Here is a 14,340-nt window from a genome sequence, read left to right on the forward strand (position 1 = left end):
AGATAAAGTAGGTGTATTGAATAATATCCAACATGTAAAGTATTTGTCACGCAAAGCATTTTGATAGGAATAACCTATTGGGGGGGGGGGGGGTATTCTGAAATGCATCATGCACAGGCTCTCTGTGAGTAGATTCCCTAAAGCTCGACAAAAAGCTAATTCCAAACAGTTACACAACTAGTGCTACAAATAAAAAAAAGTAATTCTAAATATCTTACACAGTCCCAACTAAAACAAAAATCTGGCTATTATACCACTTTGTATAACACATTGTAGTCTAAATGTGCATTATTTAATTTCAGCCATCATTATTTCTGTGTGCTCAGATGGCCACAGACCAACTGTTTTAACAAAGAGTCTGTCTGTCGTCCTCAATCTCCATAACACGTTGGGACAAACATACACAATAAATAGTTGGATTAATTAAATAAACATACATTTTGAGACTTAAAGGTTCAGTGTGTAAGATTTAGGTGATAGGGATCAATTAGCAGAAATTGAATATAAAATAATCCTAGTGATGCTTTCACTAGTGTGTTTCATCTAAATTGTTCAAACAGTTGTTGTCTTTACCCTAGAATGATAACTTTACTACTTTATATTTACATCGGGAGCGGGTCCTCTCTACAGAGGCAGCTATGTATTTTACAGTAGACCAAACTGAACAAACTAAACTAGTGAGTTTTAATAGAGACTGAAGCTACCACAGGTTCTCCTTCATGTGTGGAAGGATGGGTGAGGTCAGAGGGGTTCAGCTGCAACATGCACATTTACCACTAGATTCTACACCCTGAACCTTTAAGTAAATAGATGCATTTATTACAATATGCTGTAGTAATAAAGTAATCGTATGTCTGTAGAACACCAACATGAGAGAACTTAGACATTGAATGACGCCGGATTCGTGTGTCTGAAGGTTGCACCGATGGGCTTAATGGCGATTATTCTTAAAGATATGTAAAAACAATTTAAAGTTGTAGCACCACTTCTTTTGTTTCGTTTGTTGACGTCATCACCAAGCGCCCAGGGACCGTCGCTCCATTTGAAACAACGACCACAGCGCCGGAACAATTCGATCGATATTTCAAGGATATTATCGCGATTAGAGTGAATCGAGATGATCGATACGATCGAGAAGGAGGACCCGGTCATCAGCGAGGAGGAGGCGGCCCAGTACGACCGTCAGATCCGTCTGTGGGGCCTGGATGCTCAGAAGAGGTCGGTTAGCTCACTTAGCCTCGAAGCTAACAGGGCAGCGGAGGCTGGTCGCGGCTGCACCGGTTCTCAGTGTCTCACTGACCGGGTTTGAATCTACCGGGAGTTGTTATTTACATGATTATTGGATCCTTCGGTTTGTGGAGTAACTGTTGAGATGATGTCCAGTTTGTTGGTGGTCTTTTCTTTGTCAACACTGGTGTCTGCTACACAACAGTCCGGGGACCCTGTTCTCATACGAGACTCTATTAAATGTCCCGTTAAACCACATTCACACCTGCATTTAACCATTCCGCCATACCACTGGTTTTATTCTACTTTCAACTATGTCAATTGTTTAGTATTATTTTACTACTTCCACTCATTTCAATTTATTTTATTTTTGTTGTAAAGCTCAGAACTACTCTTTTTAATTTCTTTTTAGTTGCATGACAATTGTTTTAAACTGTATTTCTCATTTCTGAGCATCATGTATATACCTTTGTGTATGAAATCGCTTTATAAACAGAACTTCCTTGCCCAGTATATAGGCCGAAGTCCTTCATGTTCATACAAGCAGCAGTTTGATTTACCTGTGTGTTGCTGAACTTGTTTCTCAGGGAGAGAGAGAAATGCAGTTTAAATAAAGAGGAGTGAAGTAAATAGTTAGTGAACATGAACATGTGTTTGTTGTGGTTGCAGGTTGCGAGGCTCTCGTGTGCTCCTGGCAGGTTTAGGTGGTCTCGGGGCTGAAGTGGCCAAAAACCTCATCCTTGCTGGAGTTAAGGGTCTCACCCTGCTGGATCATGAAAAGGTTCGTACCCCTTTTGTTGTCGTTTTTTTCTGCTATCCACTAAACATCTGATTTATTTATTGCCAATGAGTAGAGTGCATTATGTGGCAGATGCAAACTGCAGTGTTACAGATGCCCAGGAGAGGGAGCATGTGGCAAAGAATCCAGTTAAATTTACTCTGTTAATTGTAAAAACGGCTTAATTCTGTTTTTATATAGTTTTGAAGATGCCTTTTAATCCAAATCATGCATGTCTTTGCCCTAACTGGTATTGTTTAGCTGAAAAGTATATTGATAATTATTTGGAAAGTATTTTAACTCTCAAACATTTATGATATTGAGTGTTTTATTGTCTTTTTTATTTTATTTTAATTCAGTTTTGTAATATATAATTTGTATGTTCTTTTCTTTTCATATTTCAAACCTTTTCAGCAATTGTCAACTGTGATTGGTTTTGAATTGTGCTATATGAATAAACTTTGGCTCGACCAATGGCTAAGTGAGGGTCTCGGAGGAACTCAAACGACGCCATTCCATATATTCTCTATTTGTGTGTTAATCAGGTGTCAGAGGAGACATGTCGAGCTCAGTTTCTGGTCCCGGTGACGGCTCAGGGTAAGAATCGGGCCCAGGCCTCTCTTGAACGAGCACAGAACCTCAACCCAATGGTGGAAGTCCACGCTGACCCAGGCAGAGTGGAAGACAAACCAGATGACTTCTTTCTGCAATTTGATACAGTGAGTAAATATAAACACACAGTCAAACACACTGTATAACTGAAGGACAGCACTCAAATATCAAGAAATATAAGTTCAAATGGGATAATGTAGAACACATTTGAATGATTTGAGTAGTAAAGTAGTCCAAATGTGTATTTTTTGGAAATCAGATCTCGAAATATGTGAAAGTAAAAATGCATTTTAACACCAAATGTTTGTTTAACTCTTAGAGGTCCTGTCTGAAATTAGTTTAGTGTTTATATGGTTTTCTGGTATTGTTTGTACAGTAGTATATGTGACCACCCAGCCATGCAGCACTCAAAGTGGCCGCTAGATGTCGCCTGTTGCCCATATCATCCATGTTTTGAGAAAAACACCAGACTGATTTCTATCAAGTAGGCTTGTAGCAGTGGAATGGATACAACTGTATTTTTCCATCACTGGAAAAAGCAAAGATATTTATATATTAAATAGTATTAAATACACAATGAGTATAGTTGCTGGCAGGTCGCAGGAATGGCTTCATGACAACTGTATGAATGTCTGTGAGTGGACCATCCAAAGCCTTGAACCCAATCAAAGTTCTCAGAGACCTGAATGTTCACCAACAATCCCTGTCCCAGCTGACACAGCTTCACAGGATCTGCGGAGAAGCAGGGCAGAAAATCTTAAAATCCCTGGTATACCCGTGTCTGTGTTTTTCTCTTGTGAATAATTACAAATTAAATCAGAACAAATTATATTTTCACTCTATCTTTATGTGCTATTGAGTGTAGCAGGATAAGCAGCATGTATGATGTGTGAGTGGGTAATGTTTTTTTCCAGGTAAAAAGTTACTTCAGCATTAATTAACATTCATTTCCACAGGCAGTTATATGGCCACACATACAACTGCTGAAGGGAAGAATGTGTTTAAACATCATCAGAAGAATTTTTTGTATGATTTTTCTCCCTCCTGTTGTGTCTGAATTGTTGGCAGCCTTCGTCCCCCTGGGGGGTGCTAAGAGAGGGTCAGCAAGAGGGAGGGGGGGGAGAGTGGGAAGGGAAGAAGACGAAGAAGAAGATATCAGTATAATAAAGTGAAGTGAGGACAGGATGAGTTTGAGGACAAAGCGAGGGAGGAAGAGATGGTCATAGAAGAGAAAGTGGGATAATTGAAAAGGGGAGAGAGAGAGAGAGAGAGAGAGAGAGAGAGAGAGAGAGAGAGAGAGAGAGAGAGAGAGAGAGAGAGAGAGAGAGAGAGAGAGAGAGAGAGAGAGAGAGAGAGAGAGAGAGAGAGAGAGAGAGAGAGAGAGAGAGAGAGAGAGAGAGAGAGAGAGAGAGAGAGAGAGAGAGAGAGAGAGAGAGAGAGAGAGAGAGAGACATCACTTTCATGTGCTTCCATGGATGTGTCTGTGTCTCAGCGGGAAGATGGAGGGTGATTAAAGGAGAGCGTTTGGAGTGTGGTCACAGATTTCATACAAGTGGCCTAATTACTGAAGAAGGAATACAATAGAGAAGCACACTGTCCATCTGGTATAGAATACAGCTGACTGGCTGCTTATTACACTGTCGTTCACCCTCTTTGTCTATTAACAGTACAGTTAAAAGATGTATATATTTATATTCTGCAGTTATTTCTTTTTTCTTTATGTCTAAACGACCCAAAACGTTTTTTATAATTTTTTTTTATTTCCACTCACCTGGTGAGATTAGCAAAAACAAAAAACACTTAACTTCCCAACTTAATTCCATGAAATGTTGTGTAGGGGCCGGACCCAAGGACGAACCTGTTAAATGTTTGTGTGTATCCAGATTTTGTCACTTTCTTTAATTGACATTTTCTGTGATTTCCCAGAGAAAAACCTCAGAGAATGTCTGTGTATGCACTCTGGTTCAGATCCAAATAAGAACCTGGATCTAGTGAATTCATATGTGGTTTCATTAGGGGTGCTGGCTCTTGGTAAAGTCCTGGTTACTTATCATAAGAAGGAAATAAGTGGTGATCGTGCATATCCACAAGGTTGATCCTTCCTGCCTAGTCCTTCGTGTCAAAATGAAGCTGTGATTGAATTGGTTTAAGACTTAAATGCATCAGATGGTGAAAAGCAAATTATGATTTTCTGTTTTCTCAAGGCTGTGAAAAGCGTTCTACGTGTTTTGCCTCGCTGGTCCGTGACTCTGGGCTCTGCTGCTGTGCTCTGAACAGCCAGAGATGCCAAAGATGCAGCATCAGTCTTATCTGTGAGCTGAGGCTGTTTTTGGGTGGGTTGGACTGGGTCGGCCGGATAAGATGGACCCAGCCCCCTGGTCAGTTGTTTACAGACATACAGTTCTCCGATCCACCCAGATTTGTCCAGGGTACACGGTGTCCCTGTGTGGTCTCCAGCCTTTTTGGGTTGTTCAGCCGCGGCGGTAGGCGAGTCTCCGTTTTTCAGCCAACCAGCCACTGTTCAGTTGTGTTGTTGTTCTTGAGAGAGGCTGAAAGATGTAGATTAATATGTTTTTTTGTGTGTTTTTTTTAAAGGGTTTCAGCTAATTTTCAGCAGGAATATCTGTCTGTCTTTCTCTTGGGGAAAAGGCAGGAGATGGACAATTTAATTTGATGTTTCTGTTATTGAAAACAGTTTTAATGTTATGTTAATAAGAATGGAAATGAGTGAGGAACAGCAGAAAAACAAAACGGCAGGGAGGTGGAGGTGCAGAAGGTGCCCAGCAGAGCCGCTCAGTGGGAGTTCAGTTTCACACATTTTCATTTTTAGAGATTGAAGTTTCAGAAGGGTAAAGAAAGTACAAACCTTATCTTACTGACAGCGAGAGGTCAACAAACATCCATCTCTGCACATATGGTGAAGGATTCAATTATTTAATGAAACACAAAAGAATCTTCTTCTTCTTGTTTAACAAATGTATCTCAAATTATTTGGCACATTTGAAAGTGTTTAGGTGTCTGATCGTCCCTTTTAACTTGAACGTATAGCTCATACCTCTGCCCAGGCCCAGCAGGCCCTTTACATTCCATCAGGCTGACCCACAATGTTAAAGAAAGTGGTAAAGAAATCCTAGATATTCACCCTTTGTGTGAATCTGGTTCTTTCTTGGCCAAGTTCCATCCTTCCACCAAGTTTTTACAGAAGTCTTTACAGAAGTTTTTTGTATTTCTACTGACAAACAAGCAGTCAGCGGGAAAAACACAACGTCCTTGGTGAAGGTAGCAATAAATCTTGGTATTAGAAAATACAAGATTTACACGCAACTCTGGATCACAGCTATGTTTTGTTAGGCCTTGGTTTACTGTGTCTCGTAACCTCCAGGTTTGAATTCTCTGATGAAGCCACTGAAGAAGTGCAGCACAAACACTCAAACTCTGTGTTCCACTTATTTCTACAGAAGAAAGTCCACTAACCTTCAACTCTTTGCTTCCCTCAGGTGTGTCTGACAGGCTGCTCCAGGGACCTGATGGTGCGGGTCGACCAGCTCTGTTCTCAGCGCAAAATCAAGGTCTTCTGTGGTGACGTCTACGGTTACTACGGTTACATGTTCTGCAACCTTGGAAAGGAGCACAACTACGTCGAGTAAGTTTCAGCAGCAATCCAAACTGTGGATTTAACACATTAACCCATGTGACAGTTCCAGTTCTCTACAGAACGTGAACACGCTCTATTATACAAAATGTGCTCGGTTTTCTCAACAAACTTTTATTTGCTGTAAAACATCTCTGTTCTTCACTGTCTCTCTTTAGGGAGAAACCTAAGATAGTGAAACCCACCAAAGACTCCAACGATGGCCCCGAGGCAAAGAAAAGCAAAGTCGACCCCAACGAGACCACCCTGGTGAAGAAGGTATGAAAACCACCTCTCTGTCTCAGCTCTTTTTATCTACTAACCAAAGAAATGTCGTCTACAAAGATTGCTTCATGTTTGTCCTAAAAACGTCTTTATTTATTTTGATTTGAATATCCAACCAATCAGACGTCCAGCTTCTGCACGCTGAAGGAGGCTCTGGAGGTTGATTGGACGAGTGAGAAGGCTAAAGCCGGTTTGAAGCGAACACCAGTGGACTACTTCCTTCTTCATGGTAATTAGAATCTTTAGTTTATAAAACCTGTAGAAATACAAATGGTTTAGTGACTGTACGCTCGAAATGTCATTTTAAATTCAAAACCTTGTATTTTTAAATATTTGATAGACCTTTAAGACTATGTAAACTAGTAAATGCTGGTGATAATTGTTTTATTATTTACATTTAAACAATTAATATGTTTATTGAAAAATAGTCAGTACAGTTTAATAAATAAAATATAATCAAGCGACTCCAGAAGTTGAAGGCTGATAATAGTTTAGTTCTTGACTAATTTGATGCTTTGAATTGACGAAGCATGACAATGGCAATAATCTTCAGTTGATGTTTTTCATATAAGTATATACGTCTTCTGACTCTATGTGTGGGAGGCAGGAGACAAATATAATTTCCATAAAGAAGAGGGCTGATCAGATTTCAGAAATAATCCCGAAAGGTCTAATAAAAAACGTGTAGAAATTTGAAACTGAAAATGTGTGGGAACCCGACACTGAAACTGAAACATACACACAATGAACATGCAAAATGACCGGCTCCAGTTGAGCTGATGAGTTGTCACGGGACGTGCGTTGGCAGTTATTAGTTGAACGTCAATCTCCGTCTAGACAATAAGCAAATTTGTATTTAAAATTTGCCAAATTTAATCAGCAATTTGATGAAAAACAAACATTGTTTACAGGTTAAGGAACCATTACCCCTTTAAATGAATCGAAATGGAAACTTCCTGTTTTTATTCACAGCGTCTGTGACCTTCTCCTAAGAGTTGTTATTCTCCTGCATGTAGTTTCCATCGCAGGCCGTCCATGGCCAGTCATGTGCACAGGGCGTAGAACAGAGAACAGGCAGACACCTCCACCTACACACCACCATGACAACAGGAAATGGTTTCAGTAAATTCTGAAAAGTTTTCCATCTTTAAAAGCAGTAAATAATGAAAATGAAATTCAGCTTTGACAATATACATAAGTCGCACATCAGTTTTCTTTCTGCACGTTAATAAGATATTTGAACATAATATATAAAATTAGTAACATTCTGAATTAATCATTCAGTATTTAAAGGTTAAAACATTGTTACATGAAATAGATATTTTATACAATGACCCTGCAGCCAGGCAACATAAACTAAAGACACAAAGTGTGAGAAGGAACTTTAAGAATGTCATGATGTAAGAGCTTTGGACAGCGGAGTATAATATGAACACAGAGGAAATAAGATGTGATGATGAATTTTCGTGATGACACTTCAACAATTCTGAGTCATTTCAGTCTCGTCATGAGGATGATTCATTAGAATCCTTAGGAGTTGCTTCACATAAAAGCTTAAAGCACAATTATAAGACTCACTGGTGCATATCAACATCAACAGGTGTGGTTCTCAGCTTGAGATCTTTTGAGCATGTCCTGTTATTCTCACCATCTGAATGATGGCGTTATTTAAGCTGTGCACACTTGTACTGAGACTGAGGATTTTTTTAACTAGCGTTTCGTAATAGCTCATATTTTAAAACATTGTATATCTTCCCCCCTTTCCACTGGTTGTTTTGGTTTGTCAGCAGGATTTCCTCAAAACTCTGTGGAAGGATGGGACTTGAGCCAAGAAAGAACTCATTAGATTATCGGGCTTATCCAGGAATATTGTTTCTAACTTTCTTTAACATTACAAGATACAGTAGGTGTTTATTGTTTTTTTAAACATTCCCCAGAGAATAATTCATGCATCTTAATGGAAACAACAACATCTATGAGTGTGTGGTATTATGTATTTGAACCAGTCTAGTATTAGACTGCTGCAGTCGTGTGGCAGTGTCTGTCTGGTTCATTTGTTTTCTGAACAGACAGTTTCTCAGTCACTCATCATTTGCAGTCACACTTCTGTTCTGAACATCTTGGCAGGTTTGTTCCAGATGTTGCGCTTCAGTCAAATGAGTCCTCTCTCTGAAACCCACGCGTTGCAGCTTTCAGCCTCTTGCTTTTCGGGCTCATCGTGGAAACATTGTCTAGTTCTTCTTTTTCATTTGGTGAAGATGAGAAATTTGACAGTGTTGTTGTTCTTTCACTGTTTCTATATTTGGAGCTACCAGTTGTTGTTTTGGGCAACCGATGAGGAAGTGGCTCATCCTCTGTTACAACTGCTTCCTGTCTCACGAGGAACAGTCGAGTGATTTGAACTAGTGGTGCGAGAGTGTATGTGTTTCTTTATATCATATTTACAATTTGACCAGAGACGGTGACCAATGGAAGGAAGGAGCTCTTGTGTATAAATATTACGTAGGGGGGGAAAAATCGATTCAGTTACAAATCGCGCTTCTTGTGAATGACGATTTTTAAATCGCCATGCTGCCTCCCAAATCGATTTTTTTTTTTTTTTTTTTTTTTAAAACATATTAATTGGTTTATACTGGGGGGGGTATATTGGGGGAGCAACATCACCCCAGAGCATATTGACCAGCTCTTGTTTTTGCACAAGAATCTAAACATACCCAAGCACTAGCTTTGCAAGGCCCACATGCAAACAACAATAGCCTACTTTTTGTTAATTTCAAAGTTTATATTTTAAGTAAACTTTTATTCATTCTATTTAATTTACCTTTTATTTATTGTTTAAAAGTAGCCTAAGTGGCATACATTTCTCAATCTGTCAGTTTGTGTGCAGTTTACAGGGGCTATACAATAATAGCGCACATTTTTATTTATTTTCTCTATTGGCTGCCCGGCAGTCATTAAGTTAATGTTAATATTTGAAATAAAACTGGTAAAGCTCTAAGTGAATTTGACTGTGTTGTATTTGAAGGTATGATTCAACATTTTTCCATGGTCCAGTATTTAAAAAAAAAAATAACCAAAAGAAATCCCAGGAAATCGTAATATCGAATCGCAATACTTACAGAATCGCAATACATATCGTATCGCCACCTAAGTATCGTGATAGTATCGTATCGGGAGGTCCCTGCCGATTCCCGACCCTAATAAATATATGGATCAAATCCTAGTAATCTAAGTAATCCTGTTTAATACAGTATATAAAAACTAAAATGACATTTATAAAGTACAAACCTCTGCCAAGGCCCAACAGTCTCCTTATGTAACCACATGTAGATTCACTAGATCTGGATTTTATTGGACGTATTGTGCACCAATTATTTAATTATTCTCCTGGAAATCCACAAAAATGTTGCAAACAATCGCACAATGATTAAGAATTTGGATTTGCACAAATATGGAACGGGTTCTTTCCTGACACATTCACATCCAGGGTGATATGTTCAGTAGTTATTGCATAATCCTCTTTTGGGTGGGTTGCACTGGAGCTAGCCCCCTGGTCAGTGGACATACAGTACTCCGATCCACCCTGATTTGACCAGGGGACAAGGTGTCCCTGAGTTGTCTCCAGGCGTTTCTCACTTTGTAATCCTCCTTGGCAGAGGTAATAACGTTTATTATTAATCCCACTGATAAACAGGTCTCACTTTAAGAAACCCACATTCTACTAGTTTCAACAAACAGTTGCTTTCACTCTCTGCTCAGACATTGTTTTGAAATATAGAACAAAAATCTTTGTGGTATTTGACCCTCATGAGGTTCAGGGAAACCATTGCTGCTCCGTCCTTGTGCACATATTCCATTCTGTAATGAAATTCAGTTTGATTTCCTGCCTGGTGCAGACCTGAGCACGACGCCACTTGTGCCCTCAACTTCCTACCAGCCAAGTTTCTCAAATAAAGGGCAGAACTCAGGTCTGAAAATGATTCATCGCCACTATGTGTGTGTGTGTGTGTGTGTGCATGCGTGCGTGTGGGTGGTGGAAATGGCCGTGGGAGGATTTGACTTCCTCATGTGGTTTAAGTTAATGGACGAACAGGAAATACGGGGGCGACGTGTTGATGTGTGAGATCTGGGTGATACAGTTGGAGACGTTTGCTCATCACCAAAGAAAGTTTTGATTTTTAATTTCTGTTTTGTGTCTCTCACTGAACGTGTGCAGGTGCATCACTGCTTCCTTCCTTCTGTGCACGCTCTTATTTGATGTGGCAAAACGGGTCTAATCGGATGAAATGGTTGATGGTGCAACCACACTCGGATCTTATCTTGTGTTAAAGTGAGCAGAAGTGGAGACGAGCTGGCGTCTTTCCATAAGATGATAATCAGCGTGATGAAATATAAATGACAATAGTGCAATACATTATATGGAAAATATTGCTTTAGAAAAATAGTTTCCAGCCTCTCAACTGTAATTTATTTCCTTCTGTTTGTTTCTCGTGTTTCCTCCTCTCCTCCTCCTTCCTCTCTGCCCTTCCTCCATCTCCACAGTTCTGTTGAAGTTTCGCACAGACAAAGGTCGTGACCCCGACCCTCAGTCCTTTGCAGCGGACAGTCAGCTCCTGAGACAGATCCGTGATGATGTCCTGGAGACCTTGGCCGTCAGCAGTGACCTCCTGAACGATGACTTCATCAGGTACACAGCGGCTTTAATTGTCCCGTGTTGTTAATTTCACACAGGAAGTTTAGTCTCATGTGGAATCGCCTAAATCACTGTTAAAAACACATCTCTTCTCTGTGACCTTTCAGAGTTGAGAACGCTTTTATCCCAGCATTATTTTATTTTATATTATTTTTAACAAGGTGTTGCTGTATTCTTGTTGAATCTTTTACTTTGTGAAGCACTTTGGTCAAACAAGGTGTTTTAAATGTGCTATTTAAATCAAATTGACATTGACAAGAATGAATTGCAGAACCAAAGAATAATTCTGGAGTTTCCAATTTACAGAGAAACTCCAGAGAAAGTCTGGAGGCTGTCACTGAGACATTCAAATGCTCCATGGAATTTCTGTAAAGGATCCATGATAGAGTAACTTTCTGAACTTCTCACTTCAGTAACATCAGTTCTCTGCTTCCTTGTCCTGTTTGTCCTCAGCTACTGCTTCTCTGAGATGTCTCCAGTGTGCGCTGTGATGGGAGGGGTCCTGGGACAGGAAGTTGTCAAGGTAAACACGTGGAAGCTTCTTGTGTGTCTTTGACACGTCATGATTTTCACTGGGCTGTAGTAAATGATGGAGAAAACCAGTCTATTGTGTGAGTCAGTCAGCTGACAGGTGGCCGCTCAGCTGGTTCTGGGTCAGATCCAGAAAACGGCAGCGTCTCAGCTCTGTGTAGAACGGATTTGAACTGTGACCACAGTGAAACGCAGTGTGACGCTCTGGCAGCAGCCGCTCAATAGGAGAAATGGTTTATAGTGTCCTCGAGCTGAACAGCATAATACAGCCATTGATACTGTAACAGTAAAGATCGTTAAAGGAAATCCATTGGAAGCATACGTCTGAACAGTCACACTGTACAGTCTCTGATTTCATTTAGAGTCTGACCCATTAACTAAGAGTTGGAAATGATATATATATACATTTATATATGTATGTTTGTGGTAAAGAACCCAACAATGACAATGAGTTTTGGACCATGATTTACATTTAATCAATTAACATTAGTTTCAATTTACAACATTAAGGTAAAAACAGTCAAATTGAAAAGTGAAATCCACTGAAAGTAACAATGATTAGAAACAGTAACAGTATTAATAAAGCTCCATTTATAAATATTTGAGCACAAAGACCACTAATAATATTATGCATGCGTCCTGTTTGCCTTATGCACAGTGGTGTGTTAACCCCCTCAGGCTGTTAAGTGAAGTCTTTTTAGAAATATCCAAACTGAGCAATAACATGTATCATTCCTTTTTAAGTTGAGTGAGAACTCAGTCACTGATGACTCGTTAGTCGTCCGCTGCTTTGGTTCATCGTGGTAACGCCATGAATTCTTGAATTGACAAGATCTTGAGGAATGCAAGAAGCTTATTTTTCATCCAGTTTAAAATGAGTTTCAACAAAAATAAGTTATTAGATTATTGGAAAGTTCTGTGTGTAAGTTCATTACTTTGCTCTGATGGGACTAAGTATATGAGCTAAGCTTGTTAGAATCATTAGGATTCATCTCACAGATAAAAACATCATCATTATTTAATGCGCAAAGTCTTAACACACAAATGTGGAGAAATGAGCTACTCCCTCTCTCCTTCTCTCCTTTTCTCTCTCGCTCTGTCTTTATCTCTCTCTCTCTCCCCTTCTCTCTCTCTCTCCTTCTCTCCTTCTCTCTGTAAGTCTCTCCTTCTCTCTCTCTCTATCTTTCTTTCTCTCTCCTTCTCACCTTCTCTCTCTCTCTCTCTCTCTCTCCTTCTCTCTCTCTCTCCTTCTCTCTCTCTCTCTCTCAGTCTCTCTCGCTCTCGCACTCTCTCTCTCTCTCTATCTCTATCTCTCTCTCAGTGCATGACCTGAATAAGATTTCACCTAAATCATAGCGGGGATTAGAAACCATATTTCTGTGTGTGTGGTGTCCTCAGACTGAGGTAAACAGAGGAGGGAGGGTAAGTGTGTAGAGAGGAAGGAGGGGGGGGGGGGGGAGACTGAAGGCCCCGAGTCAGTCTGCATTATATTGGCACAAGGCCGATTTTTACATCATGATGAAACCCTCTGCAACTGGCCGGCTGGAGTCTCACCAGGTGAATCCGTCTGATTTCACTTCCTCACAAAACTCTTCAGAGCTGTGATAGTGAGGGACAGGCGCTGCGTGGATCTGCCGGCCGTGATCTAATGAAAACGTGTTTATTAAACGGTTCTCTCTGAATTCGCCCTTTGGGCGGCATGGTGGTGCAGTGGTGAGCGCCGTCGCCTCACAGCAGGAAGGTGTTTGCCGACCATCGTCTTTGTGTTTACATATTCTCCCCGATTTTCACAGATGAATTAAACAATTTGCTCCCGAAGAGATGAAAAACAGCTTCTCTCTTCAGCCTCTTTTTGAAACACTTGGTTTTTAGCTCCTGTCTCTTCAAGACCCCCCCCCCCCCCCTCCTGACTAAGCCCTGTCTGCTCTGATTGGCCAGACCACTCTGTTGGAATTTGTCTTCCAGCACGTGTAGGAAATGTGCACCTCTGCTCTCACTTCACCTGACCTAGTGAAGACTGGCTGCTGGGCTGCATTATGCAGATGTGGGAGTGTGGTCCAGACTTCTGACGAGGCGTCTCGGGCTTTTTAACTTTGCAGAAGTTTTACACACACAAGAGAACCCTACACGCCACACTAGAGGTGAACTCGTCATGTCTCCTTTAATCACACAGACTGTGACTTCTTCATGGGAAATCGTCACAATACGACTTTAATGGTTCCTTAAAAATGAGCTTTGTAAAGTGTTGTTTATCTTTTCTCTTGTGTTTCTCCTCAGGCTCTCTCCCAAAGAGACGCACCTCACCGCAACTTCTTCTTCTTCGATGGTCGTAAAGGCAACGGCATGGTGGACTACTTCGGACCAAACTAGGCACCAGTCAAACCAGTGCACAGGACGCTTTTACAACCAGCAAATTTCTCTTTTCCTCAGTGTGTTCGCTCAGATTATTTATATCAGTACTTGCTCCACATGTCATAAAATTCAACCTGTTGCTTCATCTTTATTTTGTCATTTGATCTATTCTCTTGAGCAAAACTGATATTTTTTTTACATTTACTAATAAAACACAGATTTGTAAAATTA

The 14,340-nt window shown here is 40.3% G+C and overlaps 1 protein-coding gene across 1 annotated transcript; it reads left to right on the forward strand.

Moving 5' to 3' along the window:
* Positions 1-1,032: 1,032 nt before the first annotated feature.
* On the forward strand, positions 1,033-14,340 carry sae1 (SUMO1 activating enzyme subunit 1). The gene is made up of 9 exons (XM_061072941.1): positions 1,033-1,218; positions 1,897-2,008; positions 2,551-2,724; positions 6,115-6,260; positions 6,428-6,527; positions 6,657-6,762; positions 11,076-11,220; positions 11,680-11,749; positions 14,035-14,340. Exons 1-9 carry the CDS (start codon positions 1,118-1,120, stop codon positions 14,125-14,127), a joined length of 1,047 nt encoding a protein of 348 aa, XP_060928924.1. The 5' UTR covers positions 1,033-1,117; the 3' UTR covers positions 14,128-14,340.

This window comes from Limanda limanda, chromosome 6 (assembly GCF_963576545.1).
Source record: "Limanda limanda chromosome 6, fLimLim1.1, whole genome shotgun sequence".
In the NCBI taxonomy this organism is placed as follows: domain Eukaryota; kingdom Metazoa; phylum Chordata; class Actinopteri; order Pleuronectiformes; family Pleuronectidae; genus Limanda; species Limanda limanda.

Coding starts and splice junctions, on each gene's coding strand:
- sae1 (XM_061072941.1), top strand. CDS start 1,118: ATGATCGATACGATCGAGAAGGAGGACCCGGTCATCAGCGAGGAGGAG. Junction 6,763..11,075: donor GGACTACTTCCTTCTTCATG/GTAATTAGAATC, acceptor CCATCTCCACAG/TTCTGTTGAAGTTTCGCACA. Junction 11,750..14,034: donor TGGGACAGGAAGTTGTCAAG/GTAAACACGTGG, acceptor GTTTCTCCTCAG/GCTCTCTCCCAAAGAGACGC.